Raw genomic sequence first — 16189 nt, 5'->3', positions numbered from 1 at the left:
CCCTTGCAGGGTGACGCTGAGTTCAACCGCATCATGAGTGTGGTTGACCCCAACCACAGCGGCCTCGTGACCTTCCAAGCCTTCATTGACTTCATGTCAAGGGAGACCACCGACACAGACACGGCTGACCAAGTCATTGCCTCCTTCAAGGTCCTGGCAGGGGACAAGGTAAGCAGGAAAGGAAACCCCGGGGGCACCTGGGCTCCCGGCAGGGAGGGGCCCTTGCAGCCAGGACTGGGAGAGGGGGGCTGGGCAGAGCCGGTGGGGGTGGGGGTGGCTCACAGTCCCACCCTCCCACCCCTAGAACTTCATCACGGCCGAGGAGCTGCGGAGAGAACTGCCCCCCGACCAGGCCGAGTACTGCATCGCTCGCATGGCGCCGTACCAGGGCCCTGATGCTGTGCCTGGCGCCCTCGACTATAAGTCCTTCTCCACAGCCCTGTACGGAGAGAGTGACCTGTGAGGCCCCCACTGGAGAAACCCCAACCGAACGCGCCCTCCTCACAGCCTCCAGGAGGGGCTGGGGGAGCCCTCGGCCCTTCTCCCCGCTGTGGGGGCCTCCCAGGTCCTGTTCCTCTGACTCTGTATCTATGCAAAGCACTCTGTCAGTTCTTTCCGGGGGGGTGGGGGTGGGGGTGGGGGGTGGGGTGGGCAGGGAGGGGCTGGGGCAGGCTCTCTCCTCTCTCTTTGTCTGTTGGCCCCCTCCCCCTGCATAGAGGTGAGGGAGACTTTCGGGGTCAGCGCTTCTGGTCTGGTAAATATATATGATGTGTTGTTTTGTTTTTTAACTGTGTGGAGGGGACCGTGGATTCCCACAGCAAAACAGGTCCCCTCCAGGCCCTAGGAATGCCCCCCACACTTTGTCCCTTCCCCTTGCCTACCCCCACCCACCACCACCACCACCACCACCACCACCACCACCACCACCACGAGGTCCCTTCAAGGCCTCCCACATCCAGGCCAAAGCCCTACGTGCCTTGTCCAGGAACCGCCCTGGCCTGCCCTGGGCCCTGCAGTGGGCCCAGCAGAGGGCGACACAGCTGCCCAACAGGAAAGAGGACCCCGCCTCGCTCCCTTCTTCCCTCTCCCCTCACCTGCGATTGCCAGGAGATGAGGGGGTGCAACTCAGCACCCTCCTTTTCTGCAATGGAAGAGTAGGGTTGGGCAGACCAGCCTCTCACCCCCACCCCCAGCCAGCCCCCGCCTTGCTTTGTCCAGACATGTATATCTCTCAGATTTTTCTAAGGACCAAAAAGCAAAAACAAAAAAAAAAAACAAAAAAAAGAAAAAAAAGAAAAAACACAAAACAACAAAAACAAAAAATGCACACACAAGAAAAACCTATAAAAAAGGAATTAAAAACTTTCAGAGAATTACTATTTACTTTATGAACTTACGGATTTATTATATAAATATATATTCACCTAGCAACACATCCTTGCCGCCTTCTGCTCTCATGATGAAGACATAGCTGATCTGCTGCCCTCCCCCAGCCCCTTCCCGCTTTTCCTCTCTGCCGTCTGTCATTGGGCATGGGTCTCTGGGGACCCTCCCGAGGTGGAGGGTGGGCTGCTGGCCTGGCCGCCTGTTAGTTGATGGGTTTTGCTCCCTCCCCCTCCTCCCCCCTCCCCATTTTTGAGTTTATTCTGATTGATTTGATTATTTTTTTTTTTTCTCGGTTTCTGGATAAACCACCCTTCTTGGGGACAGGATAATAAAACATGTAATATTTTTCAGAAGGATTCCTACGGTGTTCTCTCTTTTTCTGTCTCCCGTCTCCGTTCTCTGCTTAGCAGAGCCACGGGAGAACCTCTTCCCAGAGCAAGGCTGGGCCTGGGAGATCCCCGTCCCCGTGACTGTAAAAATGGGTGCTACCGGGGACCCGCTCTTGCCAGGCTCCGAGCGCTAAGTCGCGTAGCCTGCACGAGAAGAGTGCCGTCGCCATCCCCGCGTCCGGATGGGGAGAGCAAAGCGCAGAGAAGTGCAGGGAGCTGCGTGGCCAGCATCGCCCGGCTGGTGGGCACTGGAGCCAGAAGCCGCTCCAGGCGGGCTGGCTCCCGCGGCGACGCTCCGAACCGCCGCATCGCGCCAGAGCACCGGCCCCGCGTGCCAGGCAGAGGCGGAGGGGGTCCCGGCGGCTCTTCCGCCTCCGGCCGCAGGTGCTGCTAGGAGAAGGTGGCCACCTCCATCCACTGGGGGAGAGAGGACCGCCGGCTCGAGGCAGAGGTCCCCGGGGAGGACGCCCACCGGCCGCCCCGAGCCGCTCCCTCCGGCCCAGGCTCACCTGTCTGCGGGTCAGGCAGACGACGCCCTCGCCTCCCTCCAGCTGCCGGCTGCAGTGGCCTGTGCGGAGAGGGCGGGCTGAGCACCCGCCGTGGCGCGTGGGAGACCTCCTCCCCCCCGGCCCACCCGCGCCCGGGCGGCACTCACGGAAGATGCAGGTGAGCTGGGCTGCGCACGACACGAAGCGCTCGAAGTCCACCTGCAGGCGGCTGTCCCGGTAGCGGCTGGTGAGGGCCTGGGTCAGCTGGTTGTTCAGGTGGAAGCCTAGGGGAGGCCACCGCTGAGCCTCGGCCGTCCCCGTGAGCCCCATCTCGGCGCCGCGCCCCACCGCGAGTCTCCCCGGGGAAGACACCGAGCTGCTCCCGCCCCTCGAAGCCCAGCTCTGCCTCGTCCCCCGCCGTGCGGCCGCGGGCAGCTCCCTTCACTTGTCCGCGCCGCGGCTTTCTCCTCTGTCAGACGGGGACGGTGACGGCCCTGACCCCGCAAGGCTGTGCGAAGATGCCCCACGTAGAGCTCAGAACAGTGGCACACAATGACTGTATGTCAGTCTTATTGTTCTTTAAATTCTGGTGAGTTTCTGCTAATGGACCCTGGAGGATGTTTCTGTGCAGCAAAACGTCGTCAGTCCCACACAGAGCCTCTCTTCATACTCCTACCAGAGGCAATTTCTAAACTTTAGAAATCACCTGATAAAAATCACCTCTGATGACACATCTCAATAGGCTTTTGACAGACCGCATTGCAGGTCAGGTAACCCTCCGAGAGGCAGGGCTGCAGGACGGCTCCCCCTTCCCCCACGTGGCCACATAAACGCAGTTCTGAGGACGATTTCATGGACTTCTGCCACCTCCTAAAGCCCATCTCTGCCCCCTGTTCTGTGCCTTCGTTCACCAAAGAAACGCTTGTCTGGTGCCATCACCTGCTGGGCCTTGTGTGAGGTGCTGTGAACGGCCTGGAGGAGGTCGGGGGCCTGCAGCCCCACCCTGGCAGTGTGACCTCCCACAGCCCCCCGGCCTTCATCTGGCCTGAGCCGGGGGGGACCCTGGCCGGAGGAGGTGGGAGAGCCCAAGGAGGGGCCAGAACCCCTCAGCTGCCCCCTCACATTCCTACTGACCTTTCATGCAGACTGCTTCCTCTGGCCACTCTCGTGTGCTGCCTGGTGTGGGGTCCTGCCCGGGATCCCCTGCCGCTTGGGAAACCCCTCACGCGGTTCACTAGGTCCCTGCTGCCCCTCCCCAGGGCCCCCATTGTCCTTAACCGCCCGGTGGCCTTCGCAGACCACGCCTCATCTACCCCTCCAACCCCTCCTGCACTTGGACCTTGCGCTTTGTCTTGCCTCCCTGGTACACGATGTTCCTTCTGCCCAGAACGCTCCTAAGCCTTGTGCCGCCTCCTCCAGGAAGCCCTCTCCGATCCCCCCGCCCTTCCCGCCTGCAGCGTGGAGCACCTCCTTGGCTCCCTGTGTCCACCCCGTCCCCACCCTGACCCCTCTGGGCTGTCCCTGTCCTTGGTGGCTCTGGAAGCCGCTGGAGGTAAGGGAAGGGTTTCCGGTCACCAAACCCCCAGCGTCAGCCGGCATAGGGCCAGGAGCAGAGCAGGTGTCCGGGGAACACGCAGAGTGTGGCTGAGCTGCAGCAGGTCACTTTTCTTGCTGACCTCCCGCCCCGAGACCTCCCCCCATCTCCAGGGGCCCCCGGAGCTTGCTTCCTGCTGGTCCCCTCCCCTGCACTCCCTCCTCCATACACAGTGGGACCTTCCCTTTGCTCTTGGTTCCAGCCCCCCACATACCCTGACCTTGGACTTGCCTTATCTCCTTCCTCTCCTACATATTAAAAAAACGATTTTTCAAAGAGCCTAGGTCCTCATGAGGCCTCATAGAGCTTTGCTTTCTCACCCCACTGATCTTTCCCCTCTGACCACTGCCTCCCCACCCTCCTCCTCTGGCCACACCAGCCCCCTCTCTCATCTCCATTACCTGGCCCCTTGAAGCTGTTGCAGCGGGGCCCACGCTCTGATCTCAGGGCCTTTGCACAGGCTGCCCCTTCTGTCTAGACCGCCCCTGGTCCTGTGTCCCCGAGGTTCAGTCTCCCTTAGCACCCTGGTCCTTCCCTGGCCGCTGTGTCCCAGGCCACCACTCCCCCCCGCCCCCCCCCCCACACACACACACATACACCTGCTTTCTTTTCCCGCCATAGCATGTGTTACCATCTGACCCAGATGATCTTGTTCGTCGTCTGTCTGCGGCACCAGAACATCAACCCCCACCCGCAAGAGCACTTTATCAGTCTTCTGCCTAGATTAACACCAGGCACGGACGAGAGGCCCAGTAATACGAACAGCACAAACCCTCCATCACCCCTCGCTCTCGCCTCTGCTTCTGTCCGCCCGGGACTCCATTTCTGTCTCTGTGCCACACCTCCCAGCCTTCTGACTCCATCTCCCCTCCGCTTGGGCTCTTTTCTTGCACATCTCTGGACTTCAAAGGTTCTCCCCCAGGGGCCCCCTGCCTCTCAGACTGGGTCACAGGCTGTCAGGCTTGCCTCCCGTCCCCCCGTGTCTCACCCTGGGCTTGGCTGTGGCAGACGAGCCCTGGGTGGGGTGGGGTGGGGGGGCGACAGGGAGTTCCCTTCTGGTCCCAGCCCCTCCACGCACGCACATCCCTAACTTGCTTCAGAGCCCAGGGAAAGCCTTGCTCCCTGGCTCCGCCCCCTCGGGCTGGATTTCGTGCTACACAGAGGGAATGAGGCTGTTCCTCTCCTGGAAGAAGCCAGCCTTTCCTAGACCTTTGCCGGGGCAGTGACTAGAAGCAGGTTCCCCCCAGCGCTGAGCCCTGTGGGCTCCTCCCAGCTGCCCTGTGTCCTGGCCATTTTACACGGAGACTCCATCAAGGAGATGGACTCAGGTGCCCAGGGCCCCCCCGGGAGTAAGTACAGGCAGGATTCCAGCCCAAACTCAGGGGACTATGGGCCATTTTACCGCAATGCCCTGGGGACCGGTGCCCGTCAGACACGGGCTCCCAGGCTTCCCCTCTCTTCCCCTTCTGGGAGGCCCTGCTCCAGGCCCCCAGCACCCTCCCAGGCCCATCCCCCCTCACGCCCCGTCTCCCGGGGGCATCCAGTCCCGGCCAAGAGCTGGCAGCAAACTAAGGTGAGCAGGCAGCCAGGCCTGCGAGAGTACAGCGGGTAGGAAAGGGAGCAGACCCGTCCCCGTGGCACCCCCGCACACACCTGCCGCATTCAGCGCCAGCCTCAGCTCGTACGAGTTCATGGTTCCAGAGGCGTCCTCATCGAACTTGTCAAATGTGGCCTGGGCAGGGAGGCACGGGTCAGTCCCACCCCCCGAGCCCCCCAAGCCCCCTGAAAAGGGGACCTTGGAGGCCAGTCAGCCTGGGTTCCCACCTAGCTCCCTTTCTTCCTGGCTTCGGGCCCTGGGCAAGCAGCTCTACCACTTTGAGCAGGTTGCCCAGTCTGTGAAATGGGAATACTAGTAACAGCCGGACACATCGGGATTCCACCCACCAGGGGCTTCGAGAGGGCTCGGCACAGGGAGGCCCTGGACCACTCCCTCCTCCCAGGGCCGGAGAGGCGGGAATTAACACCTCCCGCTGGTAGACAAAGGCCCCTCAAGGGGAGGTGACTTGCCTAAGGTCGCAAGGCCAGAGGGGGGCCCGACCTGGGAGCCGGGATTTCAAACCAGGACCAGAGCCTGTGTTTTCCACCCATGAGCCACTTAGTGCCCCTGGAGGGACCACAGAAGGGCAAGTGGGACAAGGCCAGATCCCTCCAAGTCGTCCCTCCACGTTGGTATGACGTGGTCCACTTTCTCCTCCCCTGGGGCCCCGCGAGCCCACAGGAGACCTATGTCCTCGTTAGTAAAAGTGCCTTACCTTCCGGGAGGAGGTGGCTCCCCCAACCACCCCCCCCTTACCTGCCACTCCAGGAGATGGCCCCAGAGCTGCTGGAAGTGGTGCAGGGTGAGGCTTCGCCCGTTCTGGGGATGGGGCATCTGGTTAAAGTCATTGTCCCCAGAAGGGGGACACGGGCCCCAGCATGCCCATCCTCCCTGTCCAGGTACTGCCCCCCTCATATACCCCAAAACAGCGCAGCAGCTGCTCACAGGTCCTGAGCCCAATCTCTCGAGGGGTCCGGGCGTGGGACCTGGCTGCAGGAAACAAACGAAGCCGAGTACTTCCTGTGAGCTGGCCGTCATCACAAGTGCTGGGGACTGCCGCTATCCCCTACCACTGTCCTCACGCCAGCAACTGAGGCTCAGAGAGCCAAGTGACCGCCGGGAACTGGCAGAGCCGACATGTGAACCCAGGCAAGGGGATTCCAAGTCCCCTCGTGGCAGCTACGCCCCCTGCCTCCCTTAGAGAAAGGGGGTCCTTTTGAGTGGGGTGGCCTCAGTCCTGCCACAGGCCCCACACGTGGGAAGACGCTGTCACGCGGAGTCCAGGGCTCCCGTGACCTGACTCCCAGCAGCATCATGAATTAACACATATGGGGGGGGGTCCGTGGGGTCCACCCCGGTCCCCAACTCACCAGGCTCCAGGGCGATGCTTAATAAGGTCTGGAGCTGAGGGGCGCTGAGTGCTTCCTCCTGCTCAAGGAGAGAGAAGGTGTGAGGCCATTCACTCAGGCCGTTCACAACACAGCACAGCTGGGGGCTGACCAAATTAGCATGCTGGCTGGTGCTGGGGACACCGCAGTGACAGAGAGCTCATGGTCCAGGGAGAGCTAGAGACCTGTCCCCAGAGCAGACAGGGCTGCAGTGGAGAAGCACTGGGCCCCTGGAGTCCACAGCAGGCCTGCAGTTGACCAGCCCCGGGGGGAGAGTGTGGGAGAGCTTCCAGAGAAGGGCATGTTAGAAAGATGAGACTTTAGCTGGGGCAGGGGGTGTGAAGGGAGAGAGGGCCATCCAGGCAAAGGTACACAGACTGAGCAAAGGCCCTGAGGCAGGGAAGAGCTGTGAGCACTTTGAGAGCAGAAAGGAGATTTAAGCACAGAGGGACGGAGAAACTAAAGCAAAATGAGACACCCAGGAGGGTGGGGGTGGGGGGGTGGTCGGTGTCCAAGGGGAGGGGTGGACCCCCTCCGTCCTGTCCCCCCATCCTCACCTCTCCGGCCAGCTCCTGAAATAGCTGCTCCAGCCCCAGCTCCAGGGGAACGTAGGGGACCTGTGGGGCAGGGTGGGGGTTGCGTGGGGTTTAGTGCCGGCCCAGAGGACCCCCACCCGGTCCTGCCCCGCAGTGCCCATCCCCTGCAGCCCCTCACCAGGAGGGCGTGCAGGTCGGCGCTGATGACGTCATCGATCTCCCTGCAAATGACACAAGGGAAGTGGGGGAGGGGACGCTCTCCCCCCCCCCCCCCCCCGCGTCTGGGGCCCCGGGCAGATCCCCGCGGGGGTCCCGGGAAGCGGGGCCCTGGGGCTCCCGAGGGCGGGTCCGGGTGCCCGGGCTCACACGGCGGTGTGGCGGCGCTCGGAGAAGACGCGCAGCGTGAAGTCGGCCTCGTCGCCGGCGCGGGCGGCGCTGGGCACCACCAGGTAGTGGCCGGGGCGCAGGCGGCAGCGGCGGCTCACGTCGCGGCGGGCGCAGAAGGGCGAGCGGTCGGCGCGCAGCAGGCCGGGCAGGAGCGCGCGGCTGCGCGGGGAGTCCCACAGGCCCAGCAGCTGCGGGGCCAACGCGGCGCGATCGTGACCGTGACCCGGGCCGCCCGCGGTCACGCTGTCCGCCCGCCGCCCTGGCGCCGGGTGCCCGAGCCCCCGGGGCCGGGATCTGGGGGTCCCCGCCGCGACCCACCTCCTCGGGGATCTGTAAGGAGGAAGAACGGGGCGAGTCAGAGCCCCCCACACCTCCCTCTTCTTCCCATTCTGCCATCATCACGCCCCTGCCCCTCAGTCCCTGTCCCGGCCAGCCCATCTGCGACCCCCTCTGGACCCGGCTCCTGTCTGCACCCTGGGCGACCTTCCCTGCCCCTCGTTCCCCACCCCCCCACCCCCATGCCCTGGGCTCTGTCCTGTCTCTGACCTCCACCCCTTCGGCCTTCCCAGCCCCTCCACGCCTGTCCCCTGCTGCTTCCGCTAAGCCTTGGGGTCCCACCTGGAACACGTGGAAACCCACGGTGAGGTAAGTGAGGCCCTGGGCCCTCAGGCGCCTGCGGTTGCGCTGGATGAGTGACAGAAGGACGGTGCACTTGGGGATGCGGCCACCCCTCGCAGGGCCCCACGCTCCCGCCGCCCCCCAGCCCCCCCAGGGCCCCTCCTCATCATCGTCCTCTTCCTCATCGGGCTCCAGCAGCGTCAGTCGGAACTGGGGGTTGGTCCAGAAGGTCTCTAGCGGACGGGAGAGAGGGGGTCACCCGGCCTGCCACGGCCCTCCCCCCCCCTTGCTCGCTTCTTGGGGCGCCCTCCAGGCCTCACCGTTGCCAGGCTGGCTCCCGCCAGAGTTGAAGCCCCGCACCCAGCGGCCTTGGAAAGTGTGGATGTGCCAGCCACCCCCCGCTGGGCTCGGGCCCAGCACCTCGGGGCTCAGCGAGCAGACCTGGACCGTGTTGAAGCATCGGACGAAGTCCTCCAGCCCCATCCTGCCGGGTGGCCAGCGCTCAGGTCCTCCCCAGCCGCCACCTCCCCGGGGCCCCCGTCTGCCAAAGACCCCAGGATGACTCCCCCACCCCCACCACAACCCTCCCTGATTCCTCAAACATCGCCAAGTACCCATCAGTCCACCAGACGGTACCGCGTCTCCGGAAGGGACCCCAGATCGCTGAGCCCCCCAGCTCCCCCGGATCTCTCCAAGTCCCCGGCAATGCCCCACAGACAACCAAGCTCCATACATTCCTCCCCAATATTGCCAAACTGCCTTCAGCCCCCAAACATCAAGACCCTCGGGCTCTCAGCAGCTGGTATCCTTAAGCCCCTTCAAATGCCCCCGACACCAGCAAGCCTCCTACAATGGCCCTAAATGTTAGCCAGCCCCCTTCAGCCCTCCAAAGATTACTGCTTTTCCCAGTTCCCCTAATATCACTGCGAATTCTTCCTCGACTCCCCCAGATAGAACCCAACCCCGAAGTTACCACCATATGGACAGTTTCTAGCTGTTAAGACTCGTCCCCGTGAACGAGCCCCATGTCCCTGCGAGCAGGCTTCGCCCCCTCCCTGAGCCCCGGGGGCCTGGCGCTGGTCCAGAGGCAGGGCTGGGCTGGGCTCCTCACCAGAACTCGCCATCCTCCTTTTTGACCAGCAGGGCGTCTCGGCACTCGGCGGGGAGCGCGTCCCAGCGTGGGCAGCTAGGGAGACTGGGGGGTGAGGGGAGGGCGGGCGGGTCCGAGCCCCCCACCCACCCCAGATCCATCCCACCTGTCGCTCCAGGCCCCGGTCCACTCCACGCGGCCCCATGGGTTCCGCAGCCGCAGCAGCCGCACCTTGGTGAAGCCCAGGGACACCTGAGGACGGCATCATCCGTGGGCGGTGGCGCCGAGGCACCCCTGTAGCCCGTTCACGGGGGATACTCACCTTGTATGTGCCCGTGACTGAATACGCGTGTCCCTTCACCAGCCCGTCTTCGGTGCGGTACTCGCCCCGATCACTCTGGGCGGAGGACAGGGGATGCTGAGGCCGCGGTGGGGGGACAAGAGAGTGGCTGCTCCTCTCTGCCCCCCCCCCCCCGCCCCCTGCTCCTGCCACCACAGCAGGAGTCAAGCAGACCTCCGAGAGGGTGTCGGATGGGGGAGTGAAGGCGAGAGGGGAAGGAGAGAGAGGAAGAGGAAGATGAGACAAAAATACTTGGAGAGGGCAGAGAAACCCAAAGGACCGGGAATCAGTAACTGAGCACAGGATTAAGCAAATGAATGAGTGAAGGAATTAGACCAATTCAGCGAATGACTATGTGATGGGTTCACAGATGAACATATGACTCAAGCTGAGCCCATGAAAGTCAATCCTAAGACTTTTGCTGAAATTCTCAGAAAGAGGCTTTGCCTTAAAAAAAAGTGGGGGCGGGGGCGGGCGCCTGGGTGGCTCAGTCGGTTAGGCCTCCGACTTCAGCTCAGGTCATCGGCTCAGGTCATGATCTCGCGGTCCGTGAGTCCGGGCCCCGCGTCGGGCTCTGGGCTGTCAGCCCAGAGCCTGGAGCCTGTTTCAGATTCTGTGTCTCCCTCTCTCTCTGACCCTCCCCTCTTGATACTCTGCCTCAAAAATAAATAAACATTTAAAAAAATTTTTTTTTAAACCACTTAAATAATAAAAACCACTGGGGTGGTAGGAGGGACCCGCAGTTGTGGGAGCCCTTTGGAGCCCATGAGAGGAATGCCCGCCCAGGAATGAAACTAATCCGGAACCAGGAATAGAAAAACACATTCTCAACATCCACTGGATGAGCACCTGGATTCAGCTGTGCCTGAAGCCCGTTTGGTTATGAGAGCAAATACATTTCCTTTTGACTTGCCGGAGTTGGATGGGTGAGAAAGACCAGCCAGCAGTGAACACAGAACAGAGAAGAAGGCACAGGAGTCCACCCCCCCCCCAACCCTTCTCAAGCCCTGACTGTGCCCTGGTCCTGATGGGGGTCCCCATGAGGGTGTGACTCTCTCACCAGGGCAGTGGCGCCCACGAGGGACTCCTTGGCCAAGGCATGGCGCAGGGCGGAGAAGAGGCCTGGGGTGTCTCGCCTCAGGTAGAGTACCTCGCCCACGCCGCCTGTGAAGTCCACGAAGGCCTCATTCATGTGGCCGCCTCGCATCACCTCATAGGAGCCGTGGAGCCTGTGGGGGCAGGTCCGGGGTGAGAACGTCTCGGGCACGTATGAGCATCTCACGCACCGTCCCCGCGCCGGGACCTGGGGTCCCCTGGGGTGCGCGGGTCCAGGGGGCCAACCCTGACATCTACAGCCTCCCAAGGTGGGTAGGGGACTGTGGCACAGTCTGGAAGCCCTTGGAGATTGGACCTGTGGTCCCTGGGCCACACGACTGTGTGATGTGGGAGATCACAGGAGAGCTCTGCCAGAATTCTGGGCATCCCGGGAGCCGTGTCTGAAACTCTGAGTCTCCGGGAGATGTCCGCGTTGGGGGTGATCTCTATGGGGCTTGTGGGGGATTTCAGAGCCACAGGGTGGAGAAAAGCAAAGATCGAGGGTTCCATGGACTCCACTCAATATTTGGGAGGTGCTTTGGGCTTCCCAGTATAGTAGGAGAGATTTTTTCTGGATTCTCAGGTCCCCCAAGGGGGGAGATCTTAGCTCTGGTGGCTCCAGGGCCCGAGAGAGGAGATTTCAGGCTCCTGAGGAATTGCGAGTGTTGGCGGGTCTCTAGGAACGTTTTGTGTGAAGTGTGGATAGAGGGAGGTATTGATAATTTGGAGGCCCTCGGGGGATGGTGTGACCTCGGGGGCCTGGGAGCCGTGACGTGGTTTGGGACCCTTGGCGGGCCGTGTAGAGGGTCCCAGCCGTCCGCCTCCGGGGACCCCTTGTGGGGTGGGGCCTGCCGGCTGGGACGTGTGCTGGGTCCTTACTTGGCATAGGCCTTTTCCAGGAGCGGGGCCCAGAACTCGTTCCGCTGATCTGAGCGCACGAATATCAGCTTCCCGTCACGCACCGGCAGCCTGTCGTCCACCACGACGTCCACCCAGCGGCCAAACTGCCAGAGCTGGTGCGAGAAGGGCAGGGTCCAGGCTTCCAAGGACCCCATCCTCCGACCCCAAGCCCTGCCGCACCGGCCCATGGATTACAGCCCCAAGGGGACAGTGTCAACGGTGACATCCATGTCACCGTGGGGGAGACTGAGGCATGAACAGAGGTCCTGAGCTCTACCTGGAAGTGGAAGACACCTGCGTAGCCCCCTTGGAACCCCTGTCCAGGGGGCACCACCCGGCACAGGAGTCGGGGATACAGAGTGAGGGAGGCAGCGGCCGCAAGAAACCAGCAGTTACCTGGGGGGGAGAGATGAGGACTGGGGGAGCCTGGAAAGAGGGAGACTGAGGCGTGGGGAGAGGAGAGCCTGAGGGGGAGACCCAGGGGCCGAGCCGGCAGGGTCCCAGCTGCAACTTGCCAGATCTGGGGGCCCCAGAGGGGTTCGGTGGTCTTACCTAGACGCCCCTGACACACGTCTGTTCGGCTCATGTCCTCACAGATGAACTGGGGCTCGGCGCAAAACTCCTGGGGGGGTTGGGGGATTCCAGGCCTCAGCCAGGAAAGGGAGGGAAGGAGCAACCGAGAGGTCCGATGCCTGGGTCCCCTCCTGCCCTCACTGCTCCAGGGCAATGAGCGCCTCCAACCCCGGGAGAGGCTCGTAAAGCCCGTGGACAGGGATTCGGCTTCCCTGGGCCTCGCCAGACCCAGGAGTCAAAACAGCCAGCCCTCCTCCTCGTATCCGGGGCTCCCAGTCTCCTCCTCCCTCAGACCCAGGGGCCCAGCCCCCACAGCCCCCTCCTCCCTCAGACCCAGCGGCCCAGCCCCCACAGCCCCCTCCTCCCTCAGACCCAGCGGCCCAGCCCCCACAGCCCCCTCCTCCCTCAGACCCAGCGGCCCAGCCCCCACAGCCCCAGCCACACATTACATGGGGCCTCAGCCATTCCACCCCTTTGGCCTTCTCCGAGTCCGGCCCCAGCTCATCGTAGCCAAGGGCATCGGGGCCAGCAGGGAAGTAAGGATCGCGGAACAGGATTCCCTCATCCAGGCAGGCTGCTCGGATCGCCTCGTATCTCTGGCCCCGAAAGGGCTTCGGGCCCCTGGTCCCAGGCCCTGCCTCCTCGTCCACCAGTTGGATAGTGACCCTCCTGCTGCCACACGCCATCGGGACACTCTGGGCTCCCAGGCTGGCCCCCGGGCCCTTTAACCTCCTGAGTCATGGGGGTGGGGCCTCCCCTCCATCAGAGCTCCGATGGGGGTCTTTAGGCAGCGAGGAGCCTTCCCTTATTAATACTAATTGATGGTTTGGGGTGCTAGGCAGCGGGGACGCCTCTTCTGTGGTTTCCTCCCCAGGGCGTGGGGCCTTCAGTTGTGGCTGGGCCAGAAACTTAATGGGCTTGGCCGACAGCAGGAGGGAAGGCGGGCAGAGCTGAGGGACAGAGAGTCCTGGAAGGAGGTCAGTGTGGGGGTGTGTTTCTGCCATCTCGTCCCTGCCCCTCCCTCTGTGGAGCTGGGGCCGCAGGGGTGAGGAGGGCGGCGTGTTTATCCTGCGTGTCTCCATCTCTCCTCGTCTCTCCATCAGACGGTTTCTCTCTCTGCCGTGGTGTCTCTCTTCTCTGTCTCGGCCTCACTGTCTCTGTCTCTGTCCATCTCTGTTGTCTCCTCTTGTCTTCCTCTGCTTTTATTTTTCCTGTTGTTGTTTTTAGCTCTTAGTTTTTGTCACTATATCTGTGTCTCTGTCTGTATCTCCCTCTGTCTCCATCCCTCTCTCCGTATCTCTTTGGGGGTGTCTCGTTCTCGCTGTACCTTCTGTCTGGTGCATGCCTCCCAGTCCGTCCCTCACCACCCTTTTCTCTGCCCCTGTAGCTTCTCAAGTCACCCACGGTGGACCCCGGGCCCCCTCTGGCTCACTCGTCCCGGGCCACCAGGACCCTGTCTCCCCCTTCCCCGACACGGCAGACCTCGGCCTGTTTGCCCCACACAGGGCTGACTGTGGAGGGCCCACTCTGCACCTACCTGCCCCGGGTCGGGAGGTGGGCCCGCCGTGACCCTGACCGTGACCAGTGACACCCCACCCTACCCACGCGCCGCTCAGGGTCCAGTGGAGCGATATTTCCCCAAAAGGAAGCTGGAGCCTTTGGAAGAAGTGATAGAAATTGGTTCTGAGAGGCCACAAACTCACCAGTCTGGGTCCTGGCAGACTTTTACCCCCAGCGGGGGTCCCCTGCACTGTCACCTCTGTGGCAAGAGATGTCCCTGAGTCCTCAGGCATTCTTCCCTCCGAATGGACCGAAAGACACTGTCTGAGCCCCTGGCTGTGCGGCCACCAAACAGGGATCATAAAACAGGGTACCGTCCTGTAGAATTGCCAAGGCCACCCCCTCCCCCCCCCCCCTGCCATGTGAGGCAGGTGACAGTGGTTTGGAACACCTGCCAGGGTTAAGAGCCAAGGGGCTGGGGTTCGTGCCACTTACAGACTGTGTGTCTTGGGCAAGTCACTTAACCTCTCTGTGCCTCAGTTTCCTCATGTCTACAACAGGAACGATAATAATAGGACCAACGTCAGAGGGTTGTCGTGAGAAGCAAATGAGTGAACCCGCGGGACATGTTCAGAGCAGCACCTGACACGTGGATGCTCAGGAAACAGCTGTTCCCAGTGCCTCTGAGGCCCCCATTCCCACCGACAGGTCACAGCCCTTTCCCCTGTTTGCCCCCCAAGTACTACTACTAACAGTAGGAGGAAGCATTGAATAAAACCTGACTGACACCTGGCAGTGAGCAGGAAACTGCCTGTGGAGACTGTCAGATCACAGACCGTTTGCCACCTGCCCGGCCCCTCCTGGCCTCCGTCCGCAGGTCCCCGCAGGTCCCCGCTGGCCACAGCTCTTCCTAGCTCCCTGCCGGCTGCCTGCCCTGGTGCAAGGCTCTGATCACATCCCACGAACAAGAGTTCGCTTGATTCTCCATCTCCCTCCTTACGTCCAGGGTCCCAGATACGCCTTCCCTCGCCAACGAAAGAAAAACGCATTGATGCCAGAGTCCTGGACGTCTGTTGCTTTGGGAGCCGAGTATCCTCCACCGATTTTTCTGGAATCGGCACCCCCAATACGTTTTGGGGACCCAAGGGTCCTTTAGTCTCAAGCCGTGTGGCTCCAGGACGGCTGGCCCCTCCCCCTAGCTCCGGGGAGGAGCGTTTGACCCAAACCAGCCAATCGGAGCAGCGCAGCCCTGGCCACACCCCCTGCTATTCCCGGGAGACTCCGGACACGTGGCTTCTCTTTCTCTGGGGCCACGAAGCTGGTGGGAGGGAAACCCCGAGCAGCCAGACTCCACCTCGGCCACCTTTGTCCTGAGACCCATCCTGAGAATGACAGCGCTGAGCAAAGCACCTCCAGGCGACAGGGAAAGAAAGATTCCGTGAGCATAGTCTCTCAATGCGGATGTGCTTGAAGCCAGACTTTTACATTCAAGGAGCCAAGAAATTCTGCCCCTCTCTTTTCCCCAGTTTTAATTTCAATTTAACGGTCTTTTTCTTTGTCACTAGAAACCAAAAGAAACCTTTCCAACCTTCCGGGCATGATTTCTGCAACCATGCCCAGGACACTAATTCCCTATGGAGTAAGAGATCAGGTACCAGTTTCCTCCATTTCTACCCCTTACATAACCCGCAAAGTGTTCTTGCTTCACCAAGTTAGGGCTGCACTTGAGCCATTAAGACCAATATATATATATATATATATATATATATATATATATATATATACCTAACACACTATCATGAAAAGGAAAAGCCCCACTCCCGGGTGCAGGAGGTATCTGTTACACGCTTAACAAATAGCAAATGCTTACTGCTTTTTTTGTTTTTAATTTTTTAAATGTTTATTTCTTTGAGAGAGAGAGAGAGCAAGCAGGGGAGAGAGAGAGAAGGAGACACAGATTCCGAAGCAGACTCCAACTCTGAGCTGTCAGCACAGAGCCCGACGCGGGGCTCAAACTCATGAACCGTGAGATGACGAGGAACTGAAGCCAGACGCTCAACCGACGGAGCCGCCCAGGCGCCCCAGAGCATGGCTTGTTTTTTAGTTTTTGGTTTTGTTTGTTTAATATTCTCCCACCTCCAATTCCTGGCAGCTACTGATCCCTCCCCGGGGAGAACTGAGATCTGAACACAATACTGGGCTTACACCGATTAGCAGCCGGAGGCGAGTGTGCTGGAGAACGAAGCCCACCCCGACAGGGGAGCAGAGCGGAGACCTGCCCTGTCTGGACTAGCCAGAGACAGAGCAG

At 61.4% G+C, this 16189-nt stretch overlaps 2 protein-coding genes and 2 long non-coding RNA genes across 16 annotated transcripts in view; 3 read left to right on the top strand and 1 right to left on the bottom strand.

The window, feature by feature from the left end:
- The window catches only part of ACTN4 (actinin alpha 4), a 70817-nt gene extending 69075 nt beyond the window's left edge, over positions 1-1742 (top strand). For all 5 annotated transcript variants that reach the window (XM_053905972.1, XM_053905971.1, XM_053905973.1 and 2 more), the window contains 2 exons: positions 10-168; positions 305-1742. In XM_053905972.1, the coding sequence (XP_053761947.1) occupies positions 10-168; positions 305-463 (318 nt within the window). In that variant the 3' untranslated portion in view covers positions 464-1742. The remainder of the gene's footprint in view (positions 1-9; positions 169-304) is intronic.
- CAPN12 (calpain 12) lies at positions 1599-15277 on the bottom strand. Of its 9 annotated transcripts, XM_053905979.1 has the most exons (22): positions 14882-15108; positions 12831-14037; positions 12361-12430; positions 12086-12204; positions 11788-11921; positions 10874-11042; positions 9796-9870; positions 9640-9725; positions 9495-9569; positions 8704-8867; positions 8384-8616; positions 8084-8095; positions 7745-7953; positions 7557-7599; positions 7400-7459; positions 6825-6882; positions 6374-6444; positions 6211-6273; positions 5511-5589; positions 2431-2547; positions 2285-2343; positions 2041-2192 (listed from the first exon to the last, which is right to left on the bottom strand). In XM_053905979.1, exons 2-22 carry the CDS (start codon positions 13065-13067, stop codon positions 2166-2168), a joined length of 2160 nt encoding a protein of 719 aa, XP_053761954.1. In that variant the 5' UTR covers positions 13068-14037; positions 14882-15108; the 3' UTR covers positions 2041-2165. The 9 variants fall into 9 exon arrangements, 5 of the variants coding, with proteins under 5 accessions (XP_053761951.1, XP_053761949.1, XP_053761950.1 ...); XM_053905976.1 differs by lacking the exon at positions 12831-14037 and adding an exon at positions 14085-14217 and having other exon boundaries at positions 1599-2162; positions 8084-8616; positions 14882-15111; XM_053905974.1 differs by having other exon boundaries at positions 1599-2162; positions 8084-8616; positions 14882-15111.
- LOC128778030 (uncharacterized) overlaps positions 7713-16189 on the top strand; it is a 250161-nt gene continuing 241684 nt past the window's right edge. The window contains exons 1-4 of the long non-coding RNA XR_008423352.1: positions 7713-7827; positions 8335-8410; positions 8697-8889; positions 9652-10331. This is a non-coding gene — a long non-coding RNA (uncharacterized LOC128778030). The remainder of the gene's footprint in view (positions 7828-8334; positions 8411-8696; positions 8890-9651; positions 10332-16189) is intronic.
- Positions 15166-16011, top strand: LOC109256648 (uncharacterized). The gene is made up of 3 exons (XR_008423354.1): positions 15166-15319; positions 15447-15532; positions 15801-16011. It is a non-coding gene; the product is annotated as an uncharacterized LOC109256648 (long non-coding RNA).

This window comes from Panthera pardus, unplaced genomic scaffold (assembly GCF_024362965.1).
Source record: "Panthera pardus isolate Hobbes unplaced genomic scaffold, ASM2436296v1 HiC_scaffold_18, whole genome shotgun sequence".
Taxonomy (NCBI): domain Eukaryota; kingdom Metazoa; phylum Chordata; class Mammalia; order Carnivora; family Felidae; genus Panthera; species Panthera pardus.
Note: the sequence above shows the minus strand (reverse complement) of the source record. Positions and strands in the feature narration are given on the sequence as shown.